Raw genomic sequence first — 15,979 nt, forward strand, 5'->3', positions numbered from 1 at the left:
AAGTATAGAAATAAGATCGAAAGCCCTTAGAGCGGAGATTCTACCTTATGTTTCTTTGATTCCTCAATAAACACAACGCTAAATTCTTAATAAGTATTTGTAAGGTCGAAATGAAAATTAGCAGGCACTCTGATTGTGATAAAATTGAATAATATTCTAAGTTGATTTTACTTGATTAAGCTGTTTGACATTTGCCAAATGGATGCTTGATTTGCAGTTGATTATTGCATAATCCATTCACTGTGAAGCGTTGTAAATTAAGATTAATTGGAAAAATATGAGTTTCTGAGCATCAAAGAGAAATGCTCTTATTACTTTTAACTACATGTGATAATTGGACTGGTAACAGTGTTTCTAAAGTAGAAGTCCCTTTTTGTGCAGGAAGTACTAATTTATGGTTGGCAGCATCCACAGTTGTTTGTTAAAGATGTAGAAACAACTTGTTTTCTTAAGTAAAAAATGCTTCCCTAGTCTTGTTTTCAAAAGCATTAATTTAAATAGCAAGTTCTTATTCGATTGTGCAAAGCTGTAAACACCGTCCAGATCAGGTTAACTCAAATATTTAAAAAAATAGGCAGAATTTGAGACTTCATGAAACTGAAATGAGCAAAGGCCCGTCCAGAGGGCACAGGTGAGGACTGTAGAGGTTCTGAAGGTACTTGCATGTTAAAACACAGCAGTGTTTATTCAGGGTGACTCACTGTCTGCTTAGCTTGGCACAGAGCTAATCATGGTGTTTTCTCAGTATTGGATAAGAAGAACTCTTTTTAGAAGTCATGTGCATGGTTTATTGTCAGACTGTAAAATGATAGGTCTATAGAAGTGAATCATGCAGGGAGGTCTGAGAAAGAGAAGCATGATGTTTCTTTTTGAGGGAGGGTGCTCCCTGGAGAGACCGCTTGGGTGGGGTTAAAATAACAAGTTTCCTCTCTCCCATCATCCTCCACAAATACTACCTGTTTGTCCTTTCATTTTAGTATCTTTATGTAAGGGTTAATATTCACTGTTGTGTTACTTATTAAATATTGACCTACTAATCAACTCTGCAGCTATCATAGGCCAGATTTTAAGTTGAGCCACTTTTTTTTTTTTTTTTTTTTTTTTGGTGATAAAACCTGGTTAAATATCTTTTCTGCATTCTGTTTGCAGAGAACTGATTCTGGGATGAACTTGGACTTTACATTGAAAGGACTGAAAACACAGATGTTGGTGAGGTTATACATGCCACGGCCAGGGGCAGTTAACTCTTCAGTTGTAAATGTAACTTGACTAGTATATACAGATTAAATTCAGATGTCTGGTGGGAAGGATTGAGAATGAGTTTTTCCAAGAAGAATCAATTAGATAAAGGATGTAATCACAGGGTATTAGGCTGCTAAGTGGCTGTAGTCCTTCTCTACCGCCTCTAATTGCAGAGCAAGAATGCAGGAGTGCTAATGCAACAGTAGGAAAACACAGTAAAAGGGACACTTTCCCTTTGCTTTCTCTGGGGGCAGCTATGGGAAGTTTTATTCAGGCTTAAAGTCGAGAGAGAAGCCTCAGTGCCAAGAAAAGCATTCAGAGCAAAGGGAAAAATGCTGACGTGTGTCCTACAAAGCAAACAGTTGAGAGGAAGGAGCTAAAACTTTTTCTATTTGAAGAGAAAAATATAAATAATGTGATTTCAGGAAGAATTCTGAGAGGACCCCTCACTAATTTTATTAGGTGATTAGATTTTATGTAAGTATCTTTAATAAGTACTTAGAATTTCTTTAACTATACCATTTATTAATTTGCTTATATCAATATTTCCTTTTGAAAGGTGAATAAACTGGGCACTGGGGTAGCTCAGTGGGTTAAAGCCTCTGCCTTCAGCTCAGGTCCTGATCCCAGGGTCCTGGGATCGAGCCCCACATCAGACTTCCTGCTCAGCAAGGAGCCTGCTTCCTCCTCTCTCTCTGCCTGTCTGTCTGCCTGCTTGTGATCTGTCTGTCAAATAAATAAAATCTTAAAAAAAAAAAAAAGAAAAAAAAGAAAGGTGAATAAATCTTCTGATGGCTGAAATTCTGAACCTAAAGTTGTAAATGATGGCAAGCATTTGTAAGTGGGGAAGGTGAGTTTATCGTTCAGACCTGAACCCACTGCCTCATTTTGGGGGTGCACAGTTACGTACTTCTAGACAGATTCTTTTTTTTTTTTTCTTTTTAAAAGATTTTATTTCTTTGACAGAGACAGATCACAAGTCTAGACAGATTCTTGAGCACAAGAGCTCAATAAACATCATTCCCAGATCTTTCTGTCTTTGGGTCTTCATGATCCTTAATCTTAATGCCTCTCCTTTCTCCTTACTTAAAACACCCTAATATGCCTGTATATTCTCTTTATCTCGTTGAGTTACCCACTGACATGTGCATGTATAGCCCCTCACCCTCCATAAAACATACACTGCTAAGCACACGTATGTTTGCATACCCCAAAAATACATGCAGGCAGAGAGAAGATTCATGGCGCGATGGGTGGGAGGTCACGTGTGGAGATTGCTGTGTGGCTCTTGTGAATGGAAAAGTGGTTGGAAAGTAGATCTGAGAGATGATGAATTGAGGAACCACACATTACCGATAAGAATTAGTTGAGGGGTGGGGACGCCTGGGTGGCTCAGTTGGTTGGACGACTGCCTTTGGCTCAGGTCATGATCCTGGAGTCCCGGGATCGAGTCCCGCATCGGGCTCCCAGCTCCATGGGGAGTCTGCTTCTCTCTCTGACCTTCTCCTCGTTCATGCTCTCTCTCACTGGCTCTCTCTCAAGTAAATAAATAAAATCTTAAAAAAAAAAAAAAAGAATTAGTTGAGGGGTGATGCACTCTTCCATTAATACACCTGTGGACTGCTTGATCTGAGACCAACCATAAAGACCATTTTTTAAGATTTTATTTATTTATGACAGAGAGAGAGTGAGGGAACGCAAGTATGGGGGAGTTGGAGGGGGGAGAAACAGCTTCCCAGCTGAGCAGGGAGCCCAATATGGGGCTTGATTCCCATCGATCAAGCATCGTGGGCTTCAAGCATCAAGGCATCGTGACCTGAGCCAAGGGCAGACACTTAACTACTGAGCCATCCAGAAGCCCCGAGAGTATTAATAATACTAATGAGTGGAAAAGGATACCAGTGCTGATTCAGATCAATTGAGAAGGATAACAATATCCAAATGAATATTTGCATTTGACTGAGTTAAAGAATATTTGAGGAAGGGATGAGAAGTGTTGTAAATATTAATGTTTCTAAAGCATTTTGAAGATTAGGAAAAAAGTGTTATTATAATAATTATCAGAAGTAAAGGTGTCATAGTACCCAATACGCCCAGCATGTGGCATGTATCAATGGGGACTGTGGGTTAACTCTTCAGTAAGAGTTGAGTTTGCCCTGACTCTTGCCAGAATGCTGGGCTCCGCCACACTCTCCTGTTTGCAGGAATGGCATCAGGTGCTTCTTCGCAGCAGGAATAGGTACCATTTTTGTCTTTGAAGGAAAAGCAGGAGATTTGGAGTTAGAAGGGGTTATACAATCACAACATGATTTATTCTTTCATCTCTTATTATGTCCTGCGATTTATACCTGCAAAATAAAAGCTAAAGTCTTAGTACCGCCTTCAAAGTTGTGTGTTGGTAGTTCTCAGCTCTGGGTGCAAAGCAAAATAACATGAGAAACTTTCTAAAAATACCAAGCCCAGGGTGGGATCTAGGCATCTGGATTTTTGTGTCCGCATTTGTGAGGGGTACCTATTTGTTTTCTTTTGTCGTAATGGATTATTGTGTTTTTGGTATCAAAATAATGCGGTCTCATAAAAGATTTGGAAACTGTTTCTACTCTCTCTCTCTTTTTTTAATCTCTCAAAAAGTTAGCATAGAAATGCAATTATTTCATCTTTAAGTGTTTAGAATTCACCAGCATAGCTTTCTGCATGAGGAGCTTTCTGTTTTGGAAAGCTTAAAAATACCGAGTTAGTTTCTGTGATGGATATGGGCCTATAGAGGTTACCTGTTTGTTCTTGCATGAGCTGTAACGGTGGGTGTTTTTCAAGGAGTGTTTTGTGTCTGTCCAGTTCACTTAAGTTGTAAATTTATGGACTCTATAACATTTCCTCATTTCTGTCATGTTTGTTGAATGCATGGTTGATAACCTTTCTTTCTCCTGATATTGGTAATTTGTATCTTTTTCTTAGTCAGTCTGACTAGAGATTTATCAGTATTATTCATATATTCAAAGAACCAACTTTTGGTTTCATTAATTTTTCTGTTGTTTTTCTGTTTTTAATTTCACTGATTTCTGCTCTTAAGCATATTTTATTTTTTCTTCTGCTTGTTTTGGGTTTAATTTGCTATTCTTTTTCTAATGTTCTTAAGATTATTGATTTGAGAACCATCTTTTCTAGCATAAACCTATTTAATACTTAAAAAGTGAGAAGTGCCAACACTGCCCTGCTTTCCTTTGGCTGCCTTCTTTCCATCCTGGACACAACCAGTGTTATTTTTTTCAACATCCTTTTCACAGAATGCTAGATAGCGTTAAGAGCAATCATTTTGTTCCATGCTTTGCCTTTTTTTTTTTTTAACTTAGTAATCTATCTTGCATTTAAATCTTTATCTTTCACTATTATTTTTCATTCTTTTTATGATAGCATAAATAGCCGATCTTCTTTCAATGGGCATTTAAGGATAGGGCCTGGGTCTTGGTATTTTTAATATTTTTGTTCTTTTTATGCATTTTATTTTTTATATTTTTAATTAAATTTTTTAATAAACATATAATGTATTTTTATCCCCAGGGGTACAGGTCTGTGAATTGCAGGTTTACACACTTCACAGCACTCACCGTAGCACATACACTCCCCAATGTCCATAACCCCACCACCCTCTCCTGACCAACCCCCCCCCCCCGCCCCCAGCAACCCTCAGTTTGTTTTGTGACATTAAGAGTCACTTATGGTTTGTCTCCCTCCTGATCCCATCTTGTTTCATTTAATCTTTTTTCTACCCCTCAAACCCCCCATGTTGCATCTCCACTTCCTCATATCAGGGAGATCATATGATAGTTGTCTTTCTCCGATTGACTTATTTCACTAAGCATAATACCCTCTAGTTCCATCCACGTCGTCGCAAAAGGCAAGAGTTCATTTCTTTTGATGGCTGTTTTTATGCATTTTATTATGAAAAATTTTATGCATGCCATTTATGTATCTTAAATGTCTTTTAACCTGTGGGGTTCCCTTCATTTTCCACCTTAAACCATTAGCTGTGTCCAGTAGATGGTAACCTTCACTTTCCAGGATTCATTTTTTAAGCAGCTTTTTTTTTTTTTTAAAGATTTTATTTATTTATTTGACAGAGAGAGATCACAAGTAGGCAGAGAGATAGGCAGAGAGAGAGAGGGGGAAGCTGGCTTCCCGCTGAGCAGAGAGCCTGATGCAGGGCTTGATCCCAGGACTGTGGGATCATTACCTGAGCCGAAGGCAGAGGCTTTAACCCACTGAGCCACCCAGTCTCCCCTTTTTTTTAAACAGTTTCTATTGGGAATTAGGAAATGTCTACAGAAGGAGGCCTAAAATGAAGCATAGTATGGCATGTCACCTTGGAGCCCATGCCGCATGTATGCACTCCGGTGGGGGGTGGGGGCAGGGTACTGTCAGACCTGGGAGCCCCTGGTGTGTTCCTTTCTTTCACCCCTTTCCTTTCTCCCAGAGGTCATTGGTAGCCTGAATTTTATGGAAACCTCTTCTAAGACTGTTTTTTACTTTCTTCTGGATCTTCTCACATCATAAAATCAGTGTCTACAAAAAAATATTTGGGCAAGTTTATCTTAAAAAATGTCCTTCGCTCTGCATCAAGATTTCATCTACTGTTGGTGTACTTCGTCTTCGTTCTTGCTCTGCTGGTCATCAGGCTTGCCTCCTCACACTCTAGGCTTCAGGAATGTTCTCTCTGTTGCTTCATCTTTCTGGGCCGCTTTACTTCAGGATAGAAACCGCATCCATCAGGGTTCTTAGCTGTAGGCAATAGAAGCCACCTCTGGCTAATCTGTTAAAAGGATCTGTGTGACCTGCAGACTCCCTGAGAAGGTTGGAAAAGTGGGCTTGATGACCACACTGCCAAGCAAAATATACGTCACCATTGTGTCACAAAACGGGTCTCACAGAGACGTGTCTGCTGCCTCTCCAGGGCGCAGACACTGTTGCCTGTGCTCTGAATGCCATGGCCACTGGGCTGTGGTGTTGCCGGGGTAGTCCATCTCTGCTGCCTCAGGAAGCTGGATGGAAGCCCTCCTGGTGTGGCCAGGTGGTCCAGCCTCTAAAAGCTAATCATTTTCTGTGTGGTCTCAAGGGGGTGCATCTTGTTCGTGGAGCTTGTGGCATGTGCTCATGTCTTAGTGTTGAAGAAAATGGGAAGGCAGACAGGCAAGGTTTTCTTTTCTTCCTCCTTCACACTGTGGTGGTGGGATGTGTATCGGTCTCAGAAGATAGGGCATGCTTAAATACAGACTTGGCATTTAGATGGTTGGTGACCAAAGAGAAATGTCCACCATTAAAGTTCTGTATGAATCTTAGAAATCCATTCCCTTTTCTAGTTGGTGTTCTTTGTAGCTACTCATGTTGCTTATACAGCACCATGGGTATTTGACTTGGTGTAGTCCTTCTGTTGGCAGGTGCCCTATAAGATGTGCAGCAGTATCTGTATTTCTAGAGAACTGTATATTTTAAAAACCCCATCCTGGGGTGCCTGGCTGACTCAGTCAGTAGAGCATGCAACTCTTGATCTCTGGGTTGTGAGTTTGAACCCCACGTTGTGTGTGGGGAGATCACTTAAAATAAGATCTTTAAAAGGTAAAATAAAAACCCCATCCTAATTTTTGCTCATTGTAGGGATTCCTGTTTTATCTTATGAATAACCTTAGTGAGGTGTAATGGGTGAAAATCAGACTGTAACAAACATTAGTATTTCCTGGAGATCTTTGCACTATGACCCTTCAGCCTCATGGACCATTTGCCTTCCAGGTGTGCTCTTACTGTATAAAAGTTTTGGAAAATGGAAGACACTCTATTGGGAACATTGGTAAAGATAGATAGGATGACACTTGCTTTTCAAAACTAAGACGGTACAATTCTCATTATTGTGAAACTATGTTACTGTGAAACTTTGTTTGCACATGCTTCATGAAGTGAATACAAAAGCCCGTTGTTCGTTTGCATGTGATGACTTTAAAACCTGGCTAGTGAAGTTTTCACCTGCTGTGAAACCAGGGCGTGCTGAATGGACAGAGGACGTTCATCACAGTGACGTGTTAGGTCAGGGGGCCTTGCTGACTTTGCCTTGGCTCTGCAGGTGATGCGCAGTCTTGTTCTGGATAATTCATATATGTTCCACATTTCATCTTTCCAGCCACTGAAAAAGAATTAATATTACCATCCTTTCCCCTCCGCTTTCTCACAGTGGTGGCCTGGGAGGATCCGAGTCAGATATATCAAGCTTCTTAGGATAAACACATGGTGTCACATAAACCTGTCACAGTAAAAACAAAGATGAATGTAATATAAAATCTTTATAGCCATGTGCACCCTGTGGCTTTAGTACATAACAATAAACTGTTGTTATCATGGTGGGAGGACACATTTCTGAAATATTCAAACAAGGTGATGCCTCAGTTTTGAACGCTTAAAACAACTCAGCTGTGGATTTCATGGGCGAAATTTACTTCTGGTTCATCCATCTGGCCTCTGTGTACAGAGCCAGGAGAAATTTCTTTGCAGAATGTTTGTAAAGCTCCTTTCCAAATAATTCAGGTAGTTTTTACACTATTTACCTAACATACATGAGAGCTTATTTCTACAAAGGAAAAAAACCCCAAGGTCTCTAAAAATCCCCGTGATATTGTAGCATATTAGGGCAAGAGTCCGCTTACTGATTGCTTGATATTTAGTGATACCTTTGATTGCTTTTGTGGTTCCAGATAGCAATTGTCTCTAATATAATTTATTTTGCAGTGAGGGCCGAGGCAAGTTGACCGTATTTTCAGTTAAAGCTATGTTAGCAACCATGTGTGGTGGAAAAATGCTGGACAAATTGAGATGTAAGTACTTTCCTATTATTTGAAAAATTGTATCTTCAAATCAGGATCTTTGAACAGTTTTAAGTTAATGTTTTCAGAATTTTGGATGATGCCATATTGAACTTTTCTGTTTGTGCTACATCGTTCACTTTGTAGCAGCTGGCTCAGAGGATGTACATTATGCCACCTACTGTTGAGATGGAAAAATTGGTTGAATTAATTTGTTAAGTTTAGTTTTTTTCTTGGGTGGGGGGATAAAGCAATGAAACTGAAGAGATTCAGAACAGTAATGTTGACCTTAAAAAAGTCTTTTCTTTTTCTGTCTTTTTTTTTTTTCCTTTTAATTAACGTATAATGTATTATTTGCTTCAGGGGTACAGGTCTGTGAATCACCAGGCCTACACATTTCACAGCACTCACCATAGCACATACCCTCCCCAATGTCCATAACCCCACCCCCCTATCTCTCCCTCCCACCCCCCAGCAACCCTCAGTTTGTTTCGTGAGATTAAGAGTCTCTTATAGTTTATCTCCCTTGTTTCACTTTAAAAAGTCTTTTTTTTTTTTTTTTTTTTAAGATTTTGTTTATTTATTTGACACAGAGAGAGAGAGAGGAAGAGAAATCAAAAGTAGGCAGAGAGGCAGAGGGCGGGGGAAGCAGGCTCCCTGCTGAGCAGAGAGCCTGATTCAGGGCTCCATCCCGGGACCCTGAGACCATGACCATGACCTGAGACGAAGGCAGAGGCTTAACCCAGTGAGCCACCCAGGCGCCCCTAAAAAGTCTTTTAAAAATGCTTTCCATATGATCAAAATTTTGCTTGCAGGTGATTATGTTGAGTGCTTTTTGTTAGAAAATAAATATGGTTATTTTTATCAGGTTTGGTCAAGATTAGCCCTTTTTAAAATAAATTTATTCTTCATCAGGTGGTATTTACTATGATTAAACCTTTCCTTAGTAGCTTAGAGTTAAGCTCAGTTATTTAGAAATTTAGAGCCTGTTTTTTTGCTTCTTTTTTTGTTGTTGTTCAGTTACTTTTCCTAAATTTTTTCTTACTGTTGGCCATCTTGTCATTTTACTGTTCCTTAGATACTGTAAGATTAAATGAAATCAAAGGACATGAAATTCAGAATTATTTAATTTTTTGTGTATGGTTTTTATTTATTCATTCATTAGATAGTTACTATCTAAGATACGCCAAACATTGTGCTAAGTGCTTTACATATATTTACTCAGTAAATGCTTAAATTTCTTTGAGCAGCAGGTGGTATATTCTCCATTTTATAGATGAGTTAACTGAGGGGGCGAAGCTGGGATTTCAGCTCAGGCTGTCTAGCTTCCTGGCCCTGTTCTAAGCTACTTTGTTGTGCTCCATAGACTAATCCTGTAATGGGAGGCACACTTGTGATACAGTACAGTGATCAAAGTGCCATGCTGTAAGGAAGAAATTCTGGCAGGTTTCAGGGAGGTGAGATTGAAGCTGTGGGTTTTAATGAAGTGTTGAGTTACCCTATGAATTGCTTTGTTGAAGAAACTGGGTCATCTGTCCTATATAGCATCGCTCATGGACTGGCTTTTCATGATCACATCTCCATGATGCTCTTCTGTGTCCCACATTTTTTGTTTTAATTGGAAGATCTAGAGGCTTGGTCAGATTTAAGCGCAGGCTTTTGGGCCAGATGACTTGATAGGTACACTTATTTTCTGTGCTTTTTCTTATATGTTACCATGACATCGAAAGTTGGAAAGCCGGATGGCTCACCGGATATAGATATAAATATTCTAAAGGATTAAGGTCTTAGATAATGTGTTTGGTCAGCTGTTATCTGGTTTATCTTCATTTCAATTCAGCTGCAGTGTAAAACAAGTTTTTAGTAATAAAACTTACAGTTTTATTAAATACTCTTCTGAGTATTTTTCACATGGTATCTCAAAATCCTAGGCTGAAATTTCGTAGTATTTTCTTAATTCTAGCACAGTGTTTGCCCGAGGAAGATAATATGATATGGATGAAATTGTATTTCATTCAAACACAAGGAAAAAGAAAGTTGGAATTTTATCTGTTTTTAATGATAGTGACACCAGGTAAAGAATATACGTTGCTGTCTTTATTAGTACTGGAGAAAGTGGTTGAAAAATGGAAAATTGGTGATATACCCGCATGGTGGGTAACTCTGGAGTCTGTAAGTTTCTTTGGTTAAATCTGCCACATTTACATCATTGAGCTGGGACCTGGCACAGAGTAAGTGCCAGAATTTTGCCAAGTATCATTTGTTGTTTGAGTCCTAAAATTACTGCAGTTCTCTGTTGGACTGTTAGTGAAAAAGGGCAAATTTTAGTATTGTGTGAAATGTGGAAGGGATCCAGGTGATGGCAGGGTTTTTGTTGTTGTTTTAGTGTGGCTTTTGAAGCTCTTGGAGAAATACAAGTGACCAGTATTCAGGTGACACAGAGGGCACATGCGCAGGCCGGCGTGACAGGTCTGTGTGCTAAGAAGGCCAGATCACTCATTGCACATCAGATGCGGATGGATGAGGCACCACCCGTACTAGCTCACTAATTACCGTGTTCATATCATGCAGAGAGGTTTAAAATATGGTTTCCTTATCGTCTTCACATTCAAAATTATAGTTCTTGACCATCTGTAGCTCTGTTTCATTATTTTTGTTGTATTAATTATCTTGGCTCAAGAATGAGATGTTTAACATAAGGAAAATTTTCAGGTATTGAGGCCTGTCTCCACTTCTTAATTTTAATCATCTAGAGTGGAAACCCATTTACATGTGGTCTATCCTGATTCATACAGAGCTCATTGGTTATAATTTACATATTTTCATAGCTCGGGGATGTCATCTTCTGCTGCATTTGGGGCTAATTGTGGGGCTCTGAGTTATTTGTCCCTTCTGATGTTTTCAGATGACTACTTTCTCCGTTCTTGAGCTTTTTGGTGGTGGTGGCAACAGTGGTGATGGTGTGTGTCCCCTTTATCACTGATAAATGTGAGGGGATTATCAGAGTATCAGTCTCTAGAAATCTCTCCTTGCTTCTGTTTTACATTTAATATGGAGAAAACATAAGCAAATTTCTGAGCATTCTATTTAAGGTTTGAGTGTAGGTGACTGGAGCTTTTGTTGTGGGATTGATTGGCAGTTTGGGTGCTGTAGGAATCCTTTTCTCTCTGGCTTTTCGGGTCCCAGCTGTGTCCTGCTTAGTTGTGATGGCTGAAGAATAGCACAGACAGAAGTAAGCTAGAGCACACTACTGCACTGTGACATTTCTTTACCCCCACCTTCTCTCGGCTTGTTCCGTTGACTTAGTTCTTGTTTTCTCCATCTTCCCGCCCCTGAGCGCACTTTCTGCTGTTATCTCTGTTAACGTTCCTTTTAAATGAGCTTTTCATGTTTATGTAATACAACTTCATGTTTCTACCTTTCTTCCTTTTATTTTGATCTTTTTGCACTTTACCCTTTTTTTTTTTTTTTTAAGATTTTATTTATTCATTTGAAAAGAGAGACACAGCGATAGAGGGAACACAAGCAGGGGGAGGGGGAGAGGGAGAAGCAGGCTTCCCGCCAAGCCGGGAGCCTGATGCGGGCCTCCATCCCAGAACTCTGGGATCATGACCTGAGCTGAAGGGAGACATTTAATGACTGAGCCACCCAGGCGCCCCTGCACTTTACATTTTATTTTAGATTTTTTTTCCCTGTAAGTTTCCCCCCTACCCCTTTTTATTTGGTATATTTTTGTTTGCTTGTTTTGGGGTCAAAATAGCATTTAGAACAACTTAACCAATATTTGTACTTTAAGCTTGAAATATTTCTTGATTAGATTTTTCAGGTCTCTCTTAAGAGAGTTTCTGTCCCCAGCGAGCGCTCATTTATAGAAATAATTCACTGTTATAGCCATTAGGGACTATATCCTAGATTCACAGTTAACTAGGGTCAGATACTAAATACCAGTGATTTATAGGAAGAGCACAGACTTTAATTATAAGCAAGATCAAAACTCAGTAATGTCAGAAACCCTAAAAATAACTCAGAGGACAAAATGTATAGGCTGTAAAGCCCATTATTTATGATTTGTCATTTAATTGTCATTTAATTTATGTGATTTATTCACTTTGTCCAATTCTGCTGTTTTCTAAGAAACTTAGTCTCTTATTCAGACGTCATCTGTCTGGCATTAAAAGATAGGAGCAGATGATTCATGTAGTTGATTTTTAAATTCTTTAAAAACCTGGTGCTACCATTTGAAGGATGGTCTAACAGTGTATATCAGCAAGGCTGTAAAAATACCCATATCCACTGACTCAGTCTATTTCTTGAGTTTATTCAGAGGAATTAATCAGACTGCACTCTAAATTTTATGTATATTTGTTATGGCATTTTTAAATCATAGGTGAAAACTTGAGACAGTGTGCAAAACTCAGAGCTCAGTTCTAGCAGGATCCCCACATGACTGCCTATATTGTTCTCAAAAATGGGTTTCACATCAAAATGCATAAATGTAATATAGTTTTAGACAAAAATTTGTTATGCACCTAGAAAAAGAAAGAAATAGTATACCAAAATGATAACAGGTATTTTTGCTGGGTTGTAGCATAAGAATGTCTTTGTGGTTTTGATAGACCACACTTTGAGTAGCTGGAGAAAAGATGATCTGAGCTGCTGCTTGTGCTCAGAACTGGCAGTTCTCACCGGATTCCCATCGCTTGCTTCCTTGCTGTTGCACTAACAGACTGTAGAGAGGCCAGCCTTTGCAGCTATAATTAAACGGATCCACCCGTTCAAAATTTAGCCTCCTTTGCAATAGTCTCTCCACTGCCTGTCACTGCAGAATTCCCCCGGCTGGTTTCTGCTAACCATCCCTTCTCGTCATTAGACAGAAATGATGGGTGAATCTCAGTGAGTGAGGTTCACATTTGCATTTCTCCTATAACCAAAATGTTCTAGAACCGGAAGCAAGTAAGAGATAAGTCCTAAATCAGTATTTTATCAATAAGAAGAGAAAGAAAAACAAAACCAAGGGAGGACTTGAGACTTGTCTGAAGTAGTTACTGGCCGAGTCAGCTCCGCGGAGAGGCCCAAGGCGTGCTGACTCCTGTCCTTCAGCCTTGCTCTGACTTCATGAAGGATGTAGGAATAGTCATGAGTTTGGGAATAAAATATTCACTTGGATTTGGTTACATATAGGTATTTATAAGCATGCAGATGTATATACATGTTTTTGTGGGTTAGATTACTTAGTTGGTAGAAAGATGATAGGCCGGGAGAGTCAGTTACCAGAGAAAGCTAACACATAAAAGAAAACGGTATTCCGTATATAGACTTCACTTTATTGTAAACAACCCTATCATCTTACAAAAGTAAGTGATCCGTTATGGGGGGAGAAGAAAGTGTTGATAGATGCAGTGAGTAAAACCAGGGTCGTTATCACCAGAAGAAGAAAAAAAAATGGAAACATATGTGATGATGGTAGAATGGTAGCATTATTTTGCCATTACACAAAGGACGGAATATTTTTTTAAAGTGTGTATACATAAGTCTTAGGGACTTGATTGTGGGTTTTTCACAAGGGAGAAAGCCTACATTTTTTTCCTGGAAACAACTAATGGGGAATTAGCATACCTTCTTTCAGAGGTGTATAAATAGAAAGAGAATTACTGGGGAAATTAATCAGAGTTCTGGGGGGAAATTTAGTCCCTTGATGCCAGAAGGGTTGAGGGCTTTAATCAGAGAATTAGTTAAAATTTTTTATTAAATTTTATTGTCTTTTATTTATTTCTTTAGTGAGATCTTTTTATTTGTGTGTAGTAAATCACACCAGCTTTCATTGTTATACTTCATTTAAGATAAAAAAAAATTAGCAGGAATTTTATACTGTTTTTCTTACAGATAAAAGAAGCCTAATCTTTAAAAAAAAATACTCTTGTAAACCAGTAACTTTGGAAATAATAAGTCACTATGCCTTCAATTTGTGTTCTAGACGTATTTCTCTTATTGAATCAAACAAAGAAACACGTTTCTGCTTGTTCTCTTGCAAATGTAATGTGGCCCTATTAAGTTATAGTTTCTTTTTTAAGGAATTTTAAAAAAACTGGCTGCTCTGAATATATTATTTAGCATGGTAACCAAGTGTAACAGAAAATAATACTTTTTTGAGGGGGATGTTAGTCATTTTATCGTCCAGTCACTCCCTTTTATTCCTCTGAATGAGTCAGGTGTTGATTTGTTGGTGTGGATGTACACACAGATGTTTTTGTGGTTGTGAAACCGTAGATACATGTATTTATGTACTGGGTAGCATTAGTTTCCCGTCTTGAATATTTCTACCATTTAGTTAGTGAGCACAATGTAATCACATGCTAATTTATCAGTTATGAATACATTGGGTGACAACAAAAAACTAACAGTGGCCGAAACACACTGGGATTTATTTTTCTCCCATAAAAATAAGCCCAGAGCCTGGTGAGTCAGAGTTGGTCCCATGACTCAAGGATGTCATCAGACACTCAGGTTCCATCCTCTTGTTTTGCTCACCATGTGGCTTTCCTCCTTACGACTAAGTGATCGCTGGATGGGCCTCACATTCCCTTTCCAGGCAGACAGAAGAGAGAAATGCCTCTGTCAGGAAAGCAGAAGCATTCCCAGAAATCCACTTTGGGGTTACATTGTATAAAAGAGACTGGGAAGTCATTTTTTTCGGTGGAGCACATTGCCGTTCTCGGCACAGGGTTCAGCTTGGGGGAGCCAGCAGGGAAAAGAGACAGAGTCGTAGGCACCTAGCCACATCTCCTACGGACTCTTTTTCATTCAGGTTATTTTCCTCCTTGTAAGAATAGCACCCAGTTATTCAAAAATGAAATCACCATGTGCTCCCCTCCTTAAGGGCATCAATTCTTCACATACTTGGCAATATCTTCAAAGCTCTGTATCTTGAGCTGTGGCCCTGCAGGATGGTTCTACCTGGACATTTGCTGGTTGGTTCAAATACACTTATGTACAAAGCTAAATATCTTTATCTTCTTCTTCTTCTTCTTCTTCTTCTTTTTTTTTTTTCCCCCAGTCAGGGTTGTCAGCATTTTCCCATACTAGAAACTTAGAATAATCCTAACTTCTTAAATTCCTCTTATGCCCTAACCCAACCTGCCATCAGTTTCCTGCATTGAAATATCTTGGAGGTGACACCCCCTCCCCCCACTGTCACTGCTGAAGTTCACACACTCGCTACCTCATTTGTGCATTATTCACAGGGTTTACTAGCTGATTTCTCCAATCCTGTTCTTCCTCTTTTATCCATTTTGCTGGTTATTAAGAGTCCAATTTTATTAAAACTTAGTTTTCTGAAATATTTCTCCCCTATGTAAGAGTTTCTAAACCAAATTCAGAGTGCTTTCCTCTTTAAGTTTTCTTTCATAGCAGATATTTTTCTTAGTCTGTCCTTTTTTTTTTTTTTTTTAAAGATTTTATTTATTTATTTGACAGAGAGAGACAGCGAGAAAGCAAACACAAGCAGGGGAAGTGGGAGAGGGAGAAGCAGGCTTCCTACCAAGCAGGGAATCTGATGCGGGGCTCAGTCCTAGGACGCTGGGATCATGACCTGAGCTGAAGGCAGATGCTTAATGACTGAGCCACCTAGATACCCCTCTTACTCTGTCTTTATTTCCTTTTATTTCTCAATCTAAATTAACTTTCTTGTTGAAGAATGCACTTAGTGCACTGTTTCCTGCTTACCTCCCCTAACAAATCTAAGTGTCCATAGACGGTTTCCTCCTCTTTTCTGGTTGTGTCCTCCAGCGCCCACCTCCAACCTGTTTTGATCTCATCATTCCAAGTTTTACCTTTCAAGGCCTAGCTTCTGAATTCCTTTCTTTTTGAACTTTCTTGGCAATTCCTGCCTCTGTGTT

The 15,979-nt window shown here is 39.2% G+C and overlaps 1 protein-coding gene across 10 annotated transcripts in view; it reads left to right on the forward strand.

Moving 5' to 3' along the window:
• Positions 1-15,979, forward strand: part of DTNB (dystrobrevin beta) — a 233,701-nt gene that overhangs the window by 50,602 nt on the left and 167,120 nt on the right. For all 10 annotated transcript variants that reach the window (XM_032353117.1, XM_032353118.1, XM_032353127.1 and 7 more), the window contains one exon: positions 8,011-8,096. In XM_032353117.1, coding sequence (XP_032209008.1) covers positions 8,011-8,096 — 86 coding nt within the window. The remainder of the gene's footprint in view (positions 1-8,010; positions 8,097-15,979) is intronic.

This window comes from Mustela erminea, chromosome 7, assembly GCF_009829155.1.
Source record: "Mustela erminea isolate mMusErm1 chromosome 7, mMusErm1.Pri, whole genome shotgun sequence".
NCBI classification, from domain to species: domain Eukaryota; kingdom Metazoa; phylum Chordata; class Mammalia; order Carnivora; family Mustelidae; genus Mustela; species Mustela erminea.